Here is an 18,449-nt window from a genome sequence, read left to right as displayed (position 1 = left end):
CTACTGTAGTGAATAGTATTCATAATCCATCCATAACAATTGTAAATAATTTTTGCGTATATAAATTGTGTTAATTAAGGTTGACTTGATGTCAATACTGATAGGCATTACATTCATACCAGTGAATAATTTGTAAAATATATTTATTATTGATTATTCATTAAAAATTATATTTTACAAACAATTCACTGGTATGAACGTAATGCCTATCAGTATTGACATTGAGTCAGCCCAGTACCTACCTGCCTTATGTCTGATGGCTTAAGCACTACACCACCAAGGCACCCGAATCTAGGAAAAAAAGTCACAGGAAAAAAAGTCAGAGAAAAAAAAACAGGAAAAAAAGTCAAATTTTTTTTTTTTTTAATTAAGAGATTTTTTTTTAATGTTCTGTGATTTTAATGTTGGTGGTTTAGGCGGATGTTCCACCCAATACCATGAAGAAATTCTGCCACATTCTTGCGGTCCTCAAGGCGATCAACACACAAGTTGCGAAGACGCTCTTGCAGTTGGACGTAGCGTTGACGAACCTGGCGGATGGTGGTGCCCACTGTAGCCTGCTCACGTTGAAACCATTCGATAACTCGCCAGATTGATGGGTGGTAGTAGCCTACAAGGTTGAAGAACATGTTGTTCCAACATTCGCACAAGTTGTTTGTACACGGATTATTGTTCATGGTGGCATCATGAACGTTCCACAGGACAGGAGCAAACATTGGTGGAACACGACGCAACCTGAGCTGAGTACCGGGCCTGTCGTAAGTAAGTCCTCGACTTCAGGTGGATCTTGTGACATGACAGCTTTTAGGTGTTCCATACCCTCCTCAACTTCATCTAATGGCAAAAAGGCAAGAGCATCCATCATACCACAGAACAGGCGAAAGTCAGCATCGGCCATGTAGTGTGGACCCAAGCCCAAGTCCTGAATCTTACGCCAGGTGCATTGCGTAAGATGATAGAAACAACCCTTACTGGTAACATCACGACCGAAGACAGCAAGGACAGCTCGCAGTACACCATCCTCAAAGTCTGTCACTATAGTTTGTATATTCAGGTCAAAGTCTGATTCTGCATACTTGTCCACTACAGCCTGAAATAGTTCCTTGTAAGTGGCTCAGGTCTTGTTAGGAAGGAGAGCGTAAACAGTAGTAATAGCTGTATCACCGAAGGGCACACGGATGACGTACAGTTGCTTGAAGACTTTTGGAGCCATGGAGAAGTTACCATCCATGTAGAGGGTGTTGGCAGCAGCAAGATGTTTTAGGCCTTCCTTGGTAGCAAACACGAGGAGGCGGTTATTTATATTTGGGCCATTATCGTAGATTAGAAACTCCTCAGGGTTTGGGCCAACTGTCTGCATGAACTCGACGGGCAGATCACCCAGATCTTCCAGCAGACGCGGCACAGGTGGAGTCGGCCGTTGGTTGCGAAGAGTTCGCTTGCATGTACTAGCAGAAGGTAGAAGTGCACGTACCTGAAAAATTGAAACGTGACTTAATAACTCAAGACTATAAAGTTGGAAGGCTCAAAATGATAAATTTAAGTAACTTCATGATTGCTATAAAAAGCTCATGGATACGAAGCTTGTTTCTGGATAATTCAAAATGGATTAATCTTTTTATGTCTGTTACAAAGATATCAACAAATGAGTTAATAATATATGGAGATTGCTTTATAACGAGAAAGGCAAACCAAATTACAAATAAGTTTTAGAGAGATACATTACTTAGTGGGGTAAAGATAGAAAGTAAACATAATCCTCAAACTATAAATGATATTTTATGTATTAATCTCTGGCATAACAGTGAAATACTTATAGATCGAAGAAAACCATTTATTTATGTAAATTTTATATAAATATATATCCTGCAACACAAAAAAAAAAAGTGCACGTACGTCATTGTCACATTGACTGACACCATGGGCAAAGATCTGGCCTGGCTTGTCCCGGGTCCTGGCAGCTTGATCTTTCATCGAGTTGCGTATTTTGGCGAGACGGACGTGGGTCTGATCTGCAGCATGGTTGTGGGGTTTAACTGCTTCTGGGTGCTCTCTCTGTAAGTCTGTTATCATAGAACCTCGACAATTACCACTAGATCTTTTGACACATTTCCACTACAACTTTGTTTTGCGATTTGCATGTTTGGTATACATGAACCCCTCATGACAGATTTTGTGACCACCCTTATTGCTATGAATAACTTCCATATTAAATATACTTCTGATACTAGCAAGCTGGAGAATATATCTATATATAGTGAAACACATTTAACCTTAGGCATTTTATAAATCATTTACAATAGGAAGCCCTTAGTTTAAATCTATCCTAATCAGTAAGCTAGACCCAAGCATCACCCCTGCACAATATGAAGACTCTTTCTTTAATCCTGCCTAATTGACCCTAATTAATAAGTGTAACAATTAGTCACCACCCATGCACAATATGAGGCCTCTTTCTTTAATCTAGCCTAATTGACCTACTTAACAATTACCCCATGCATACTATGAGTATGATGCCACATTCAATACTCTACAAAACCATACATTTTGTTATATAAAAATTGTGACTTTTTTTTCCTGTTATTTTTTTCCTATACTAAATTGACACTTTTTTTCTGTCACTTTTTTTCCAGCCACCAGGCACCCAAGGCTGATTTTTTACTACTCATTTAAATGTGAGTTGGGAAGTAAAAGGAATGCTTTGATCATCAATAAAAAAAAGAGATTTACTGTTCACATATAAAAACAGTTTAGAACATAAAAGCTGATGTAAATGTAATTGGTTTAAAACAGTAGCTAAAAATACAGTGAGTGTGTTCATTTTAATGTGCCCTCATAATAGCTAAATAAACCAGGCCATTCGTGTGGTCCAGCGATCCAGCAGCTTGACCTGTCACTGTGTTCTGTGGTCTGTGCTATTTCATGGTCTGGCGATCTCTCTCATTGTTTGCTTCTCCACAAAGCCTCATCTTGGTTGGACACTCCTCATAATGCATGTTGTGGTTGGGTGAACTGCCCCACTAAAGTGACATACATACCTTCCCCCGGATAGTGGTGTAGGTATACATTGTAGTATACCTGTACATACTGTCGGCTCCAGGTACACACAGTGTCACACACACTCCTTAAACTGAGGTGATCATGGATAGCGGTGTTGTTACGGCCATGTCTGAGTTTGGACTCTGTTTGTGTGGCTACAAAAAAGCCAAGGTGAGATAAATACATGTAAACTCTTTGTTAATTGGTCTTGACCATACGGTCTGGCCAGTTTATAGCTTAATGTTCAGTTAAATATTTGATAATTCACTATAATATATTGCTTAAAAATATGTATACATACATGTACATGTTAAATTTGTTTGTAAGATTTTCATTTCATTGCTTTAAACATTTTACTCTAAAATGGGTATATTGCATGGGTACATGTCAGTTGATGTTTACACACTATTTGTATGTATCAGGCCACTTTGATTTGAAAATTGGCGCAAACCAAAAATGGATTATGCAAAGCTAGGCTTGTGTGAACAATGTGTGAATGAAAGTATTGTTCTCACAGTTTTCAGAGGCCTATAGATCTGTATACTGCAGTACTATTAGTCTATAACGCACATTTGACCTTAAACATGTAAACATGAGCATGTGTACCCATAACTGTTTTCAAATTTGAACTGGGTGCTGAGCTATTGTTGTGATTGTCTAGCTGCTAATTCAGCCATGTGTAAGGTGCATACCACTCTATTCTGCCTTTAAGGTTAATGCATGTGGGTACAGGTAAACATATAATGATGGGACTGTGACCGGGCCCGGGACAGACATGCTTGAAACCTTAGTGGTATGTAAGCATGTAAATAAATATTGGTATGGTATGGGACTGTGACTTTCATGTACAGAAATACATCAGGTCTATAGTCAATAATTTAAGACCCAAGGGGTAAATGATTGTACTGCTGTGTGCCTGCGTGTAGTCGGTTCTTGATTTGCATGATAACATCGGTTATCTGGCTCTATGCATAAACGTCTGATAATTATCTTGAAATCTTCATACTTAAAGTGTAGGTAAAGTTTGTTTATGAATACAGAGTCAGTGATACAGGTGGAAGCAGGTCATCTCGCCCCAAAACTGACTTGCCCACTACCAACTAACCTCAGTGGTTGGTCAATTCACCTAAAAATTAACAACTTGACCCTGTGCTTGGTCAGTTTGCCTAGACAATGATTGGTCAGCTTACCTCAACCAAGTTTTACAGTATTCAGTACTGTAATTATTATTAGCTTATGTAACCCCTTATTAACAACATATTCAAGTTACCGTAGCATTGATATATATGTATGTATGTATGTATGTATAATCTTTTATAACTTATTTTTATTAATAAGTACATGTATGCACCTTGCAAGGACATCCATGACAATAGATATTATCAAGATAAATTACAACATATACAAATGTAACTTTGTGAATCATTTACGCGTACAAAAATCCATACATTAAATAATTTGGTATAAGATGTCCTTTTTGGTACATCACATAGAAAAATGGAATGCATTAACTATGACCTTTTTTTTTTTTTTTAACGACACTACTATTACTACTATAGAGGACTTTGACGAATAATTTTTAATCATTCAAACAGTTGGTAATTGTGACGTAGTCTTAAAGGAAACCGGCTACATTTTTCCATTAGTAGCAAGGGATGATTTATGTGCACCATGCATCCCCCTCACAAGATAACACATACCACAGCCTTTGATATACCAGTCATAGTGCACTGGCTGGAATGAGAAATAGCCCAATGGGCCCATTCACATGTACATATATGGGGATTGCAGTGAGTCGACTAATCATTGGGATGAGATGACCAAACACTTGGGTGAGTTCATAACTTTTAGGGGGTTGGGTGTGGGCGTGTTGATCAACCATTTTATCTAAGCTGGTGTGGACAAAGTCAGTTTTGGGGCGACGTGACTAGCATTCATACATGTTAGGGATGAAGAGGGTGGTCTGTAGCCCAGTGTTAAAGCGCCCATCTGATGCATGGTCTAGGATCGATCCTTATCGGTTGTGCTGTTGTGCATTTTCTCGTTCCAGCAAGTGCACTATGACTGGTATATCAAAGGCTGTGGTATTTGCTGTCCTGTCTATGGGAAAGTGCATATAAAAGATCCCTTGCTGCTTATAGAAAAATGTTACAGGTTTTCTCAAAAGACTATCAGTTAAATTACCAAATGTTTGATTTCCAATAGCCAATGATTGATAAATCAATGTGGTCTAGTGGTGGTGTTATTAGTATGGGATCACTATATATACTTGTACTATAGTTATTACACATATGCAGGTGACATGCAGGGCATCATGTAGTTCTAGCTGTGCATATGTTGAGCACATGTTACCAGTACATATTTTCTGTATACAGTCAAATCTGTATTAAGCAGGAAGCTGTGTTAAGTGGCCAATATTTTTTCTTCCAAATCATTTAATATAGTGTAAACTGACCTGTATTAAGCTGTATTTACCTGTCTTAAAGGTATCCTTTTGATACTCCCTGGCTCCTTATCAGAGGTTTGACTGTTTCTAATGCCAGTGGCAGGCCATGGTGTAAGTGTGGTATGGGGTGGGGTGGGGATGGGGTATGTTTTCACCACTTTCAGAACACTTTGAATGCCCCACCATGTGCTAAAGTCTGTACAAGTTTATAGAACTTTAAATAGAAATTAGGTGTGTGACAATACATAAACTATCGATATATGGCGATAGTGTCTTGATAGCATTGCATCAATGGTTAATTCTTTGGGAGGGATTTAGCTCAGTCGGATGAATCCTTGCTTGAGGTGCTTGCATTGCAGGATCGAACAACCTCAGTGGATCCATTCAACTAATTGGGTTTTATTCCCGTTCCAACCAGTGTTCCACAACTGATCAAAGGTCATGGTATGTGCTATCCTGTCTGTGGGAAAGTACATATAAAAGATCCTTTTCTACTAATGGAAAAATGTAGTGGGTTTCCTCTGATGACTTCGTGTCTGAATTACCAAATGTTTGACATCCAGTAGCCAATGATTAATTAATCATTGTGCTCAGGTGGTGTAGTTAAACAAAACATTGGTTATTTTAACTACCATTAACTGTTGCAATTGTTTGGTTAAATATCAATAGTTTCCATAGTAATTAGTATGTATAGCAGACATGAAATTTGTTTTGAGGGGAATGATTAACTGTTCCTTTAACTTAGATTTGTGGGAAGCCATGAATACGATATAAATTCACATGCTAAGGGGATCTAAAACTGCTCTCTTTGAACTAGTCTTATGGGAATGATGGGGAATGAGAGTGATGGCTGCCCTTAATCAGTGAAGTTTCACATAGTGAAATATGTTTTTGAACCAATGCACTCTGTGGTATTTTTATTCATGCATAATAAGGAGCTGGACATAGCTCAGTGGTACAGCACTCACTTGATGCATGGTTGGTCTGGGATCAATCCCCATCAGTGGGCTCATTGAGCTATTTTTCCTTCCAACCAGTGACTGGTATATATCAAAGGCTGTGGTATGTGCTATCCTTTGTGTGGGATGGTGCATATAAAAGATCCCTTGCTGCTAATCAAAAAGAATAGCCCATGAAGTGGAGACAGTGGGTTACCTCTCTCAATATCTGTGTGGTCCTTAACCATATGTCCGATGCCTTATAACTGTAAATAAAATGTGTTAAGTGCGTCATTAAATAAAACATTTCATGCATGAAAAATGCATGTATTTAAAACAAATAAATAAGTAATATCAATAATAATTTAAGCTTACTTCACTCAGTGCAGGTGTTAATACACAGTCATTTATTTTCACTCATTTTATGCAGGTATTAATACACAAGAGTTGTTTATCTTCATTTCTACCCCATATGTCTTAAGCCTGCATGGATGTACATGTATGTACCGCTGGTACTAATGTGTACTGTTCGTCTGCCATCTTTCATCTTTGTGTGTTGCCATCACTCATCAAGTCATGGTTTGAATGACCTACGTGTACACCTGGACAGGTGGTGTATGTTACCATTGTACTCTTGACGACATCTAGGGGCGGGACGTAGCTCAGTGGTACAGCACTCGCCTGGTGCACGATCGATCCCCGGCGTTGGGCCCATTAGGCTTATTTCTCTTTCCAGCCAGTGCTCCACAACTGGTGTAGCAAAGGCTGTGGTATGTACTAGCCTGTCTGTGGGATGGTGCATATAATAGATCCCTTGCTACTATTCATATTAATGAAAAAATGTAGTGGATTTCCTAGAGATCTAAGTCTATATCTGTCAGAATTACTCAATATTTGACATCCAGTAGTTGATGATTAATAAAGCAATGTGCTCTAGTGGTGTCACTAAACAAAACAAACTTTAGCTTTACATTACAGAGTACATGTACATATACCGTATATAGCTTTGCCAATTTTGACATCTCTTTTTCTAGTGGTTTACCATGGTTATGCTGATATTTTTTGTGTGTGTGGATTCATGGATGAGCTGCATTTACACACTGTTCTGTTAACTACGTATGTGAACAGATGAGCTGCATGTATGACGGATGTTCTGTGTGTGAATGTATGCAATTAAAACACTAGTATTAGGAACATTTTACATATCGGGGCGGGACGTAGCCCAGTGGTACAGTGCTCGCTCGATGCGTGGTCAGTGTGAGATCGATCCCTGTCAGTGGCCCCATTGCACTATTTCTCATTCCAGCCAGTGCACCACGACTGGTATATCAAAGGTTGTGGTATGTGTTAATGTTATCCTGTCTGTGGGATGGTGCATATAAAAGATCCCTTGCTGCTAATCGAAAAGAATAGCCCATGAAGTGGCGACAGTGAGTTTCCTCTCTCAATATCTGTGTGGTCCTTAACCATATGTCTGACACCATATAACCGTAAATAAAATGTGTTGAGTGCGTCATTAAATAAAACATTTCTTTCTTTCTATTTTACATATTCATGGAATAGAGTGAACATTTTAAAATGTTTTGTTTTTTTTACACTAATAAAGGATGTCTAATTCCTGAAAAGACCAAATAAATTTGCGCTAATAATATGAAGTTAACACCTGTTACTAATGTACCTGATCTGCTTGTTGATTTCTATGTCATCTGCATAGTTACGTTCACCAGTCTTAATTTACCACATAACACAGACTGTCACTCATTCATACCTGTAGGGTAGAGAAGTTCCAGTATCAGAACCAGGTAAAAAATTTCCATTTTATAATGTTCACGGTGTGCACTCTCCCCTTTAAAAATAATTTTTTTAAACATTATTTTGGCCAAGGTGCAGGTGCTTTGTAGCCCATCTGGTCTACAATTTAGGTGGGAAATGGCGTGTGTGGGCAATAACATTTTAAATACCGATAACGATAAAAATGCCATTGCAGCTCAACCAGCCTCAGTGGTGTTGTGGTTAAGCCATCGGACATAAGGCTGGTAGGAACAGGGTTCGCAGCATGCTTGAACCTTAATTTGATATAAGCATGAAAATAAGTTTGAATGAATGAATTGCAGCTCAATTTTGCAACAGTTTTTTGCAGCGGCATTGCTGATTGTTATTGCAAATTTCAAAAGATGGGTCATTATAGTGTATGACCACTACTACTATAGTAGTTTCATTCAGACTACAGTGTATTGTGTAAATGTAGTGTACAACATTGCTGGTGATTAAATTCCAAGCATTTTTGTCATGTTGTTACCTGACCTCTGGGTGAGCAGGTCACCGAATTCAGGAGACCAGCATTTAGTGGCCTTGTGTTAGTTTGATATTTCACAGCTGTCACTTTCATATGTTCACATGGATGTAAACATCCATAATATAATTTTTCTCAGTTTATAAAAATTCTACATTTTGCAAGTGGAAGAAAAAAATGTCTGCAGTACAAATTGTATGCCGTTGAGGTTTTTTTTGTTAACATATTTTACAGTAATTACAGTGTTTACCGAAACTTGTGTGAAAGCTGGCCCTTTGCCTTGTTATATTGTTAGTATCCAGCTGTTAATTGTTCTGTTAGGCAATAACTAACGAGTTAATAAATTGTTAAATGCACTTGTACGCTGCAGAGCCTGTACTTGAAAAGACACAGTGTTAGGTAAGTTTGCAGGGTGCAGAGTCAATATTGTTCTAGCCATAGGATTTCACACTTTTTTTATGGCTGGAATCTAACATTAATGACCTGACTGTCTTGCGGAGGAGATCTGGTCTTTGTCAGGTATTCACAGGCCTTGACTAATCCATAGCTATACACCTACACAGGTACATCTCTTTGTAGCCAAGCCTTTGAAGATGAATTACACATGGGGGGAAAGGGGGGGAAATGAAAGGAATGTTTCTATAGTAGTATTTCCAGCACATGTTTAAATCATTATCAGTTATTTTATATCAGTTATCACTGGCATAGGAAGTGTGCCCCCCCCCCCCCCCCCCCCCCCCCATGTTTTGGCACCTTCCTACATCACTGGTTATGGTATACAAGTATATGTGGTGTTTGACATTGTAATTACAACAGAAAATGAGATAATTAAAAAAAAAAAAGGCTTTTCTTCAATTTTTTAATGACAAACTGTTATATATTCTGTGAATTCATGTGAATATTTTAAAACATATATTTTTGAGGATGCAGTTAACTTAATAAATAGAATGTCAAATTGGGTTCAAAATGTTCACAGACACAGACTAATGGGAATCACACTGGCAGTATTATAAAATATCTTCACTTATGTTACACAGTTTTATACTTCTTTTTTGTCCAATTTTTTAATGTTCTTTAATTAAATTCAAATCGGGAGTTTTATACAATGTGACTGTTGTATGTGGATAAATTGCTAATGGAAAAGAGAGAAAAACATTTTCTATGTATCATATTTGTATTATACCTGTGTTTGTATAAAACTGTAGCTATTCATTTACTTTCTGCTCTAATGATTCCCCCGATTAGATTATATTATACTTGATAATTTTCACAGACAGGAATAACAGTGCCGGCTTTATATACGAGCATGGTTAAAAGTTCACATAATTCATCATCTTTACTAAAATTGATGTGTCTGCATCGGTGTTTGTTGTCTGCTAGATACGAAGGTACTGAAATATTTATCCACACCATACACCAAACTACAGAGAAACCTCTCAAGACCGGACCCTAACCTTTTACAGAGTCCATTTTCAAAAACCAGGACAGAACTTAACCTCTCTAAACCACATCCCTCTTAATACCGGACATTTGTCTTGGTCCCACTGGCCTCAGTGGTGTCGTGGTTAGGTCATTGGTCTACAGGCTGGTAGGTAATGGGTTCGGATCTCAGTTGAGGCATGGGATTTTTACTCCAGATACCGACTTCAAACCCTGAGTGAGTACTTTGCAAGGATCAATGGACCACTTGCACCGACCAGTGATCCATAACTGGTTCAACAAAAGCCATGGTTTGTGCTATCCTGCCTGTGGGAAGCGCAAATAAAAGATCCCTTGCTGCCTGTCATAAAAGAGTAGCCTATGTGGTGACAGTGGGTTTCCTCTAAAAAACAGTGTCAGAATGACCATATGTTTGACATCCAATAGCCGATGATAAAATCAAAAATCAGTGTGCTCTAGTGGCGTCGTTAAATAAAACAAACTTCTTCTTTTTTCTTGGTCCCAAGGGTGTTCGGTTTAGCGAGGTTTTACTGTAAATATAGAGCCCCAATCTGCTTTGAATTAGTTTCTAGTAGTTCATGTAGCTTACTGTCTTTGATTATCTCTATTAAAACTGTTAGTTTCGTATTTGATGCCTGCTAGATACGAGCGAACAAGAACCTCCATATACACACAGCCATAAACAGGCCTATATTTAGACATTCAGATCTGTTTGGATTATATTTTCGTAATTTTACTTTCTTATAGCTTACTGTTGTTTATATGGATATTTATTATTTATTTTGCAGAAAGTAAAAAGACACAGTTCTTTTCATGGACCGCCATCCAAGTTTCGACATGTGACCAAACTCAGGCGCCCATCTGGTTCCTTTGTATATGTGAGGTATGGCTGTTCTTTGTATATTGATATTAATTTATTATTTTAATTATATACTGTATACATGTACGTTCACCTACTATAAACTGTTTTTTAATCATACCTCTGTGTACATGTAGATACCTCTGTGTACATGTAGTGTTGGGTGGGTGTAGTGTTGGGTGTATGTGTGTGTGTGAGAGAGAGAGACAGAGACAGACAGAGACGGACAGAGACGGAGAGAGTGAGTGAGAATAAATAAGCACGGTTTGCAATTCATTTTATGGATTGCATTGCTCATGGGAACCAATCTTAGCTTGAGAGGTTTCAAGATAGAAGCAGTTCTAAACATTAGTCTGAACATTACAGGAGACTTACAGTGTTCATGTCACTTTTTTAACATCTGTGGAAGATTTGAGACAAATATGGATAAAAGCAATATTAATATTTACTTTTATCTCTTCTTAAAGTCATTCTTGATATGTTTGAAATACTGTTAAAAATAAGATGGGAAGTAAAAGCTGCCTGTGAAGTTGATTATCAGATAGCATATTGTGCATTCTGGGCGGCATTTACAGCCTGCTCCGTGTTAATTTAGACATAATTATACATTAATATGCATGTATGTTAGAGACTATCCAGTGTTGCTTTTAAAGTCTAAAAGCATGTCATTATCAACGTTCTGCTGAACAAATATATGTAACTATTAAAAAGTAAAACAAAACGTTATAGTAGAAATTGGACAGAAACAAAACAATGCTAATAGCTGGCAATATTTTTATTTTTATTTAATTGGTTCTTTTTTGTGGATATTTCTCCTTTTTGTTTGGTGGCAAGTGGGTTTGTGGTGGTGTGGAGACAAATGATATAAAATTTAAACTCTGGTTTCATAATCTAGAACAATTCTATTTTGATTTTAAATTTAATATTGTGATCTGGAGTGCAGTAAGCTACTTGTGTAGGCCAAGTAGATTTAGGAGTTGTGTAGGCCGAGGAGATTCAGAGAGTTGTGTAGGCCAAGTAGATTGATAGTTGTGTTGGCCGAGGAGATTCAGAGAGTTGTATAGGCCAAGTTGATTGATAGTTGTGTTGGCCGAGGAGATTCAGAGAGTTATATAGGCCAAGTAGATTTATGGAGTTGTGTAGGCCAAGTAGATTCATGGAGTTGTGTAGGCCATGTAGATTCAGGAGTTGTGTAGGCCAAGTAGATTCATGGAGTTGTGTAGGCCAAGTAGATTTAGAGTTGTATAGGCCAAGTAGATTCATGGAGTTGTGTAGGCCAAGTTGATTGAGAGTTGTGTAGGCCAAGTAGATTCATGGAGTTGTGTAGGCCAAGTAGATTCATGGAGTTGTGTAGGCCAAGTTGATTGAGAGTTGTGTAGGCCAAGTAGATTCATGGAGTTGTGTAGGCCAAGTAGATTCATGGAGTTGTGTAGGCCAAGTAGATTCAGGAGTTGTGTAGGCCAAGTAGATTCAGGAGTTGTGTAGGCCAAGTAGATTCATGGAGTTGTGTAGGCCAAGTAGATTTAGAGTTGTATAGGCCAAGTAGATTCATGGAGTTGTGTAGGCCAAGTAGATTCAGGACTTGTGTAGGCCAAGTAGATTCAGGCGTTGTGTAGGCTGGCTGATCAGTGTTTAATGTACCATATGTACCTAAAGCACTGCAGCAGTATCAAGGTTAAAACTGACACGGTTAACCCAGCGTAGGTTAGAATGTTTGTTTAACCAGTGTCTGTACTGCCACATTACCATCTTGTTTAATGAGCAGCTGGTACTGCTAGGTGTCAGCCATCTGCTAGTTGTAATAACATTGACGTAAGAGTATTAAATGAAAATGCATGTAGGTGAGAAACCTGCTAATATGCTATACACCTTCTTGTTAGCAGCAAAGTCAAGACAGCATATACCATGATCATTGATGTATCAGAGTATTGCTTGGACAGACAGATATGCTTAGGAGTTGGTTTCGGGGTCAAAACAACATTCCCCATCCACCAACATCCCACCCCCATTCCAAACAAATTTACTTTTTCTAAATGTATTTTCCAGCGGAGCATAACATGACCATCGTAAAAACTTCCCTATACAGTTTCCTACCACATGCCTGTTGGATTACAAAATAACTCACTAGGTCCACTGAATACAACCAGTCCTGCAGCCGATCCTATATACAGCCCATTGTATCTGAAACAATCATAGTTCCACTGAGCTCCATATAAATCTTACTCTTATGTCAGGCACCTAGCCTAGTGAACTACTACTCTTTCACCAGGGATATACCAACCATATGTCATGGTAAACAATTTGTGCACATCTTAAATTTGTACCACAGTTGACTAATGAAACTATTTGGGGGTGTCTCTGACATCACCACAGAAATACATTCATGACTATAATTAGATTTTGTCCATCAAACATAGTAAATGCATAGTTTTTTTCTTCTAAATATCACTAGCAAAAGTATATTTTTTTACTGAGCTCTAAATCTTACTCTCCCATCAGTCACCTAGTGTAGTGCTAGTGAAAATAACGCTAGTATTCTTACCACTGAGATACATGTAAATCACAGGGCTTCTAGATTATGGTAGCCCCACTCCCATCGCTAGTGATATTCAATGTTGGGCTAGTAAATAACTACTATTGCCATGCCCAATGGCTAGTGAATGTTTTTTGGGGTTTTTTTTTCAAAAATGATGCAGTTAAGTCTATTTTGTAAATATGAATATCCTGCTCCCACCCCCACTCCCCATTCCCGATGTTAGTGTTTTAAAGCTCTATCTCCCTCTTCAGGTAATATATCCAGTTGTTAATATTATTTAATAAAAATTTATTAACTTAAAGTAATGTAGGGCTAGTGAATTTTTAATCGTGGCTAGTAAATTTTTAAAATCACTGATCCCATGGCTAGTGGATTTTATAAAAATTCTAGAAACACTGAAATCTTACTCTTTCACCATCAGTTACCTAGACTAAGTAGTATAGTACTAGTGAAAATAACACTAGTACTCTTACCACTGAGGTAGTAATCAGATTTTATCTTTCTTTTTCATCCACACCCAGTTACACTTAAGTTGTCTGTCATCCACCAAATTCAATTGCATGACTTGACAGATATAAATGTAGGTAAGCAGACACAGCTGTTAACACCAACTGATTACAATACAATTAAATTTGATGCACAGTGGAAAACATATGTGGAAGTGGGTGTAGATGTAAAAAAAAGGAAAAAAAGAAAAAGAAAGAAAAAAAGAAAGAAAGAAAGAAAAAAAAAAAAGAAAAAAAAAAAAGAAAGAAAACAAAAAAAGAAGAAAAAAAGATGAGAATGTGTTCGTGGCCTAAATCTCATGCACTCTCCCATCAGTCACCTGGTGCAGTACTAGAGTGAAAATAGCAGTGTAAATAAAGACCATGTATAACAAGGTGATCGGTAGACAGCTTGTATATTGCACTAATCTCTAAGCTTGTGTGTGTGTTCCCGCATAATGTTGCAAATAATCCTGTATATCTTGCCTCTCTCAATCTGTCTCTTAATGCAAATCATGTACGCGACCGTTAATTCTTGTTTCCAATATCATTGATCAAGTTACAGTAAGTTCCTGCCATGTACTATAGGACATTAATTGATCTCTTAATTATGCAGTCTCAATTTCCTTTGTACCAAATAATCTAAATGCAATAATGGGGGGGGGGGTGGCGTGGGGGGTTGTTTAGTTTTTGGGTGAGAAATTTAATTTCAAGTTACATATATACCGACAGTGAAAAACAATTAGGATAGCAAACCTTTTAAAGGTTGTTTTGAGACTTTTAATAAAGAGAAGCTATGAGACACCCATAACCCCTCTCTCGGTTACATGTATGTCATATTCTGTATATATCTAATACATTTCTTTAACCTGAAAATGTATATCTGATGAGATTTTATGTATATCTTTGGGGTCATGGATCTCGAAATTCTACTAGTGTAGAATAAATTACGGCAATACATACACTTATCCTAGACAAATGTGAAGATTTGCTCTGGAACTGGGCGACAGTTGACCCTCTGTTCTTTGAATGTCATACTCTAAATGGCTTTTGATGATTAATCAATCAATTTTCGCTAGTAATGCAGGGCTTGTAGAATTTTTATAAAATCCACTAGCCATGGGATCAGTGATTTAAATTTTTTTACTAGTCGTGATTAAAAATTCACTACCCTTACTTTAGTAATAATGAGATGTCATCTAAAGAGGGAGATAGAGCTTAAAAACACTAACACTGGGGGTTTGGAGTGGCTGGCAGGATATTCGTATTTACAAAATAGACTTAATTGCAATATTTGACAAATGTTTTTCACTAGCCATCCGGCATGGCAATAGTAGTTATGGGATGCAGTCAATTCGTCCACTGGACAGTTCGTCCACGGACGATTCGTCCACTGAAAATTCGTCCACTGAGGAACTCGAGACGATTCGTCCACTACAAAAAATCAGTACCGGACGATTCGTCCACTGGGTTTTTATTTCGTCCATTATTACCCCATTTTTTTGAATTTATATATTTGAATGGATATTTGAATGACATTTGATGTTTTGTTGAATTTTTTTTTAATGTACATTTAATTAAATTGGAATTGAAGACAACACGTTTTTATTTTATTTCGAGGTTATTAGGCATATGGGGATAACATGTGATTTACGCCATTGAAGGAGAACATGACATGGTGTGTGTGTGTGTGTGTGTGTGTGTGTGTGTGTCTGAGGGGGGTAATAAAGTCTTCCGACGCGGAGGCTTGAATCACCTATTTACCACATCGTGACATGTGAGATAATGCGCTGAGTGAGTGTCGTAGGATGTTTTCCCTTTCAACTTGTTTGGTTTCTGTTTGCTTTACCAATAAGTGTACTGGTGTACTCTATTGTGATATCGTGAAGTAATTAGCAGTGCAGGCTCATTACTGCTTAAGCTTGTTTCACCAAGTTGGATCCAGTAGCGTCTAAAACAACAGGCCTTATTTCAAAGCTGCACCTCTAACTACCTGTATGGACGGAATGAATGAATGAATGAATGAATGAATGAATGAATGAATGAATGAATGAATGTTTAACGACACCCCAGCACGAAAATACATCGGCTATTGGGTGTCAAACTATGGTTTGTTGAATTGTTTTTTTAATGTACATTTAATTAAATTGGAATTGAAGACGACACGTTTTTTGGTTTTTTCGAGGTTATTAGGCATAACGTGACGAGGGAGGGTACAGTGGATAGAATTTACGCCATTGAAGGAGAACATGACGGGTGGGGGGGGGGGGTAATAAAGTCTTCCGACGCGGAGGCTTGCATTACCTATTTACCACATTGTGTACGAGCGAGTGGACGAATCGTCCGTGGACGAATCGTACGTATGATAATGAATACAAACAGTTAATAAAAACTGGATAGTAATGTTGAATTCTAACTCTATTTTACTTTTTTGGTTATAGTATACACAAAATAATGTTAAGAAACGATTACAATGTCAAAGAAATAACTATTAATATGTTTGAAAAAATGCAGTCATCAAGTGGACGAATTGTCCGAGGTGAGTGGATGAATTGTCCAGTGGACGAATCGACTGGAAAGCGTAGTTATTTACTAGCCCAACATTGAATATCACTAGCCACGGGAGTGAGGCTACCATAATCTTGAAGCCCTGAGTAATGTCATTTTACAAAAGCAAACTGTATCATAATGAACTTGTAAGTCTTTATTGTTTTTGCTGTAACCTGATCAGTAATTAAATTTTAAAAATGACTCATCTTCAATATTCTGAAGTATATATTTATATATACCCTGATCAATGCATTGCCAGTGCATTTATTATACACTAAATCCATTAGCAAACACAAGATTATGATTATGGTGACACAGTCTGTTTATCGTTAAATGATTATGTAGCAGCTTATACCAACTGCAGGAAGATTGGGAAATATTCTTCAAAAAATCAATGACAGCACCATCGTCCACTCTGGAACACTCCTACTGATCATAAGCTCACGGACGGACTATTGCCAGGCCTGTGCTGATCGGGCGCCACACTGCCTGCATGACACAGAAAGCAGTCTGCAATGATACAATGACTGTGTAGTCTGTCATCGTGCTAGTGTTTGCTGCAGTCGGCTGTGTTGGCCAGACTTGTGTGTAGGAGTTGGCTGGATATCTATGGCTCCATAGATAGATGATCTACTAGTGTACAGCCCGGTTCCTGTTCGGTGCATGATGATAATTGTGACTGTCAGGTTGGGTACTCGGAACACTTCCTGTTAAATGTCCTGGTAAATAGTGGCTGGCAGGACTTATGATAGTGGCTGGAAGATGTGCTGTCATTGCATGTACATCGCTCCACCTATATTGCACTGATTTTGGTTTTGGTTGTCTTCTTCTTTAAATGCAACATTGTGGAAATTTCGAGCTGCATGTATCACCATGATTGCTTATCCAGTTATAGAGGTATGTTTATGGATTTTAGGTATCTTTGTTTTATGTAAAGATTGGTAATATGGTATACATTTAATTCACACTTTTGTTATCCAAGATATGACTCGTATTTGATGCCTTCATGGTTGTAACAGTTTTATAATTAATTAAGTATTCAGTTGCTGAGAACCAAACATTATTATTGTACACGAACAAAAAATCTATTTAATTATGCAGTTATTCAAATACATACATGTAACTCCTGCAGTGTTGTAAGCTGCTGTGAATTATGTTTAGGTGGAGTTTCCTTTCATCCAGTATTAAATATTTAGCAGTATTTCAGACCTGTCAACCTTTAGTCAAGAGAAAGCAGGAGGTGTGTGTTGAAAAAGCAGGAGATTTTGTCAAAAAGCAGGAGATTTTTTAAATTCACACAATTTAACCCAAAATCGCAAGATTTAAAAAAAAATGTATTACAATAAGTTATATGAATACTATATAATGTCATATATACTTCTTAACCTTAGATCTTGGCATTAAAAAAAAAAAAAAAAAAAAATTTAAAACATTGTTTTTTTTTTAAAGTTTAAATATTATTATGATTTAATACATATTTTAAAAAATAATATTATTTTATCCAAAAATGTTAAGAACATGAACAAGAAATAAAAATTTTATTTAGTACATTTACGGTATTACACTTACAGCCTTACAGGTTGCGTTACATTATCATTTGTGGTTAGTGTAAGTACCAAAGACAAATTTATATAAATCTTATAAATTAATATTCAGTTTTTACTATAATGAGGAACGGTGGCGTGGTACTTATTTAAAATCATTATAATGATGCAATAAACATTGTATTTTCATTAAATTGATTAATCATAAGTAAAACCTCATTACGGACATCGTGTGAAATATACCGGAATTATACCCATTTCCGTGCGTAACTTTATGTCAATGTCAAACACAACATTTTTTAATTGTACAAAAATAATT

The 18,449-nt window shown here is 37.3% G+C and overlaps 2 protein-coding genes across 4 annotated transcripts in view; one reads left to right on the top strand and one right to left on the bottom strand.

Annotated features, from left to right (window-relative positions):
* Positions 1–18,449, top strand: part of LOC121384562 (ras-specific guanine nucleotide-releasing factor RalGPS2-like) — a 111,603-nt gene that overhangs the window by 14,806 nt on the left and 78,348 nt on the right. Inside the window, exons 1-2 of one of the 3 annotated variants that reach the window (XM_041515016.1) lie at positions 3,090–3,210; positions 10,945–11,039. In XM_041515016.1, coding sequence (XP_041370950.1) covers positions 3,142–3,210; positions 10,945–11,039 — 164 coding nt within the window. In that variant the 5' untranslated portion in view covers positions 3,090–3,141. Of the gene's footprint in view, positions 1–3,089; positions 3,211–10,944; positions 11,040–17,069; positions 17,484–18,449 lie in introns of those variants that run through there. The other 2 variants (XM_041515017.1, XM_041515019.1) reach the window with 2 other exon arrangements.
* On the bottom strand, positions 532–2,878 carry LOC121384563. Its single transcript, XM_041515020.1, has 2 exons — positions 1,897–2,878; positions 532–1,474 (listed from the first exon to the last, which is right to left on the bottom strand). Exons 1-2 carry the CDS (start codon positions 2,071–2,073, stop codon positions 1,115–1,117), a joined length of 537 nt encoding a protein of 178 aa, XP_041370954.1. The 5' UTR covers positions 2,074–2,878; the 3' UTR covers positions 532–1,114.

The sequence above is a fragment of the Gigantopelta aegis genome, chromosome 10, assembly GCF_016097555.1.
Source record: "Gigantopelta aegis isolate Gae_Host chromosome 10, Gae_host_genome, whole genome shotgun sequence".
NCBI classification, from domain to species: Eukaryota; Metazoa; Mollusca; class Gastropoda; order Neomphalida; family Peltospiridae; genus Gigantopelta; species Gigantopelta aegis.
Note: the sequence above shows the minus strand (reverse complement) of the source record. Positions and strands in the feature narration are given on the sequence as shown.

Bases quoted from the DNA above. Each gene is read 5' to 3' on its own strand.
- LOC121384563 (XM_041515020.1), bottom strand. From the start codon at position 2,073: ATGATAACAGACTTACAGAGAGAGCACCCAGAAGCAGTTAAACCCCAC. The intron at 1,475-1,896 runs GTACGTGCACTT...TCAATTTTTCAG, and splicing joins TCAGTCAATGTGACAATGAC to GTACGTGCACTTCTACCTTC.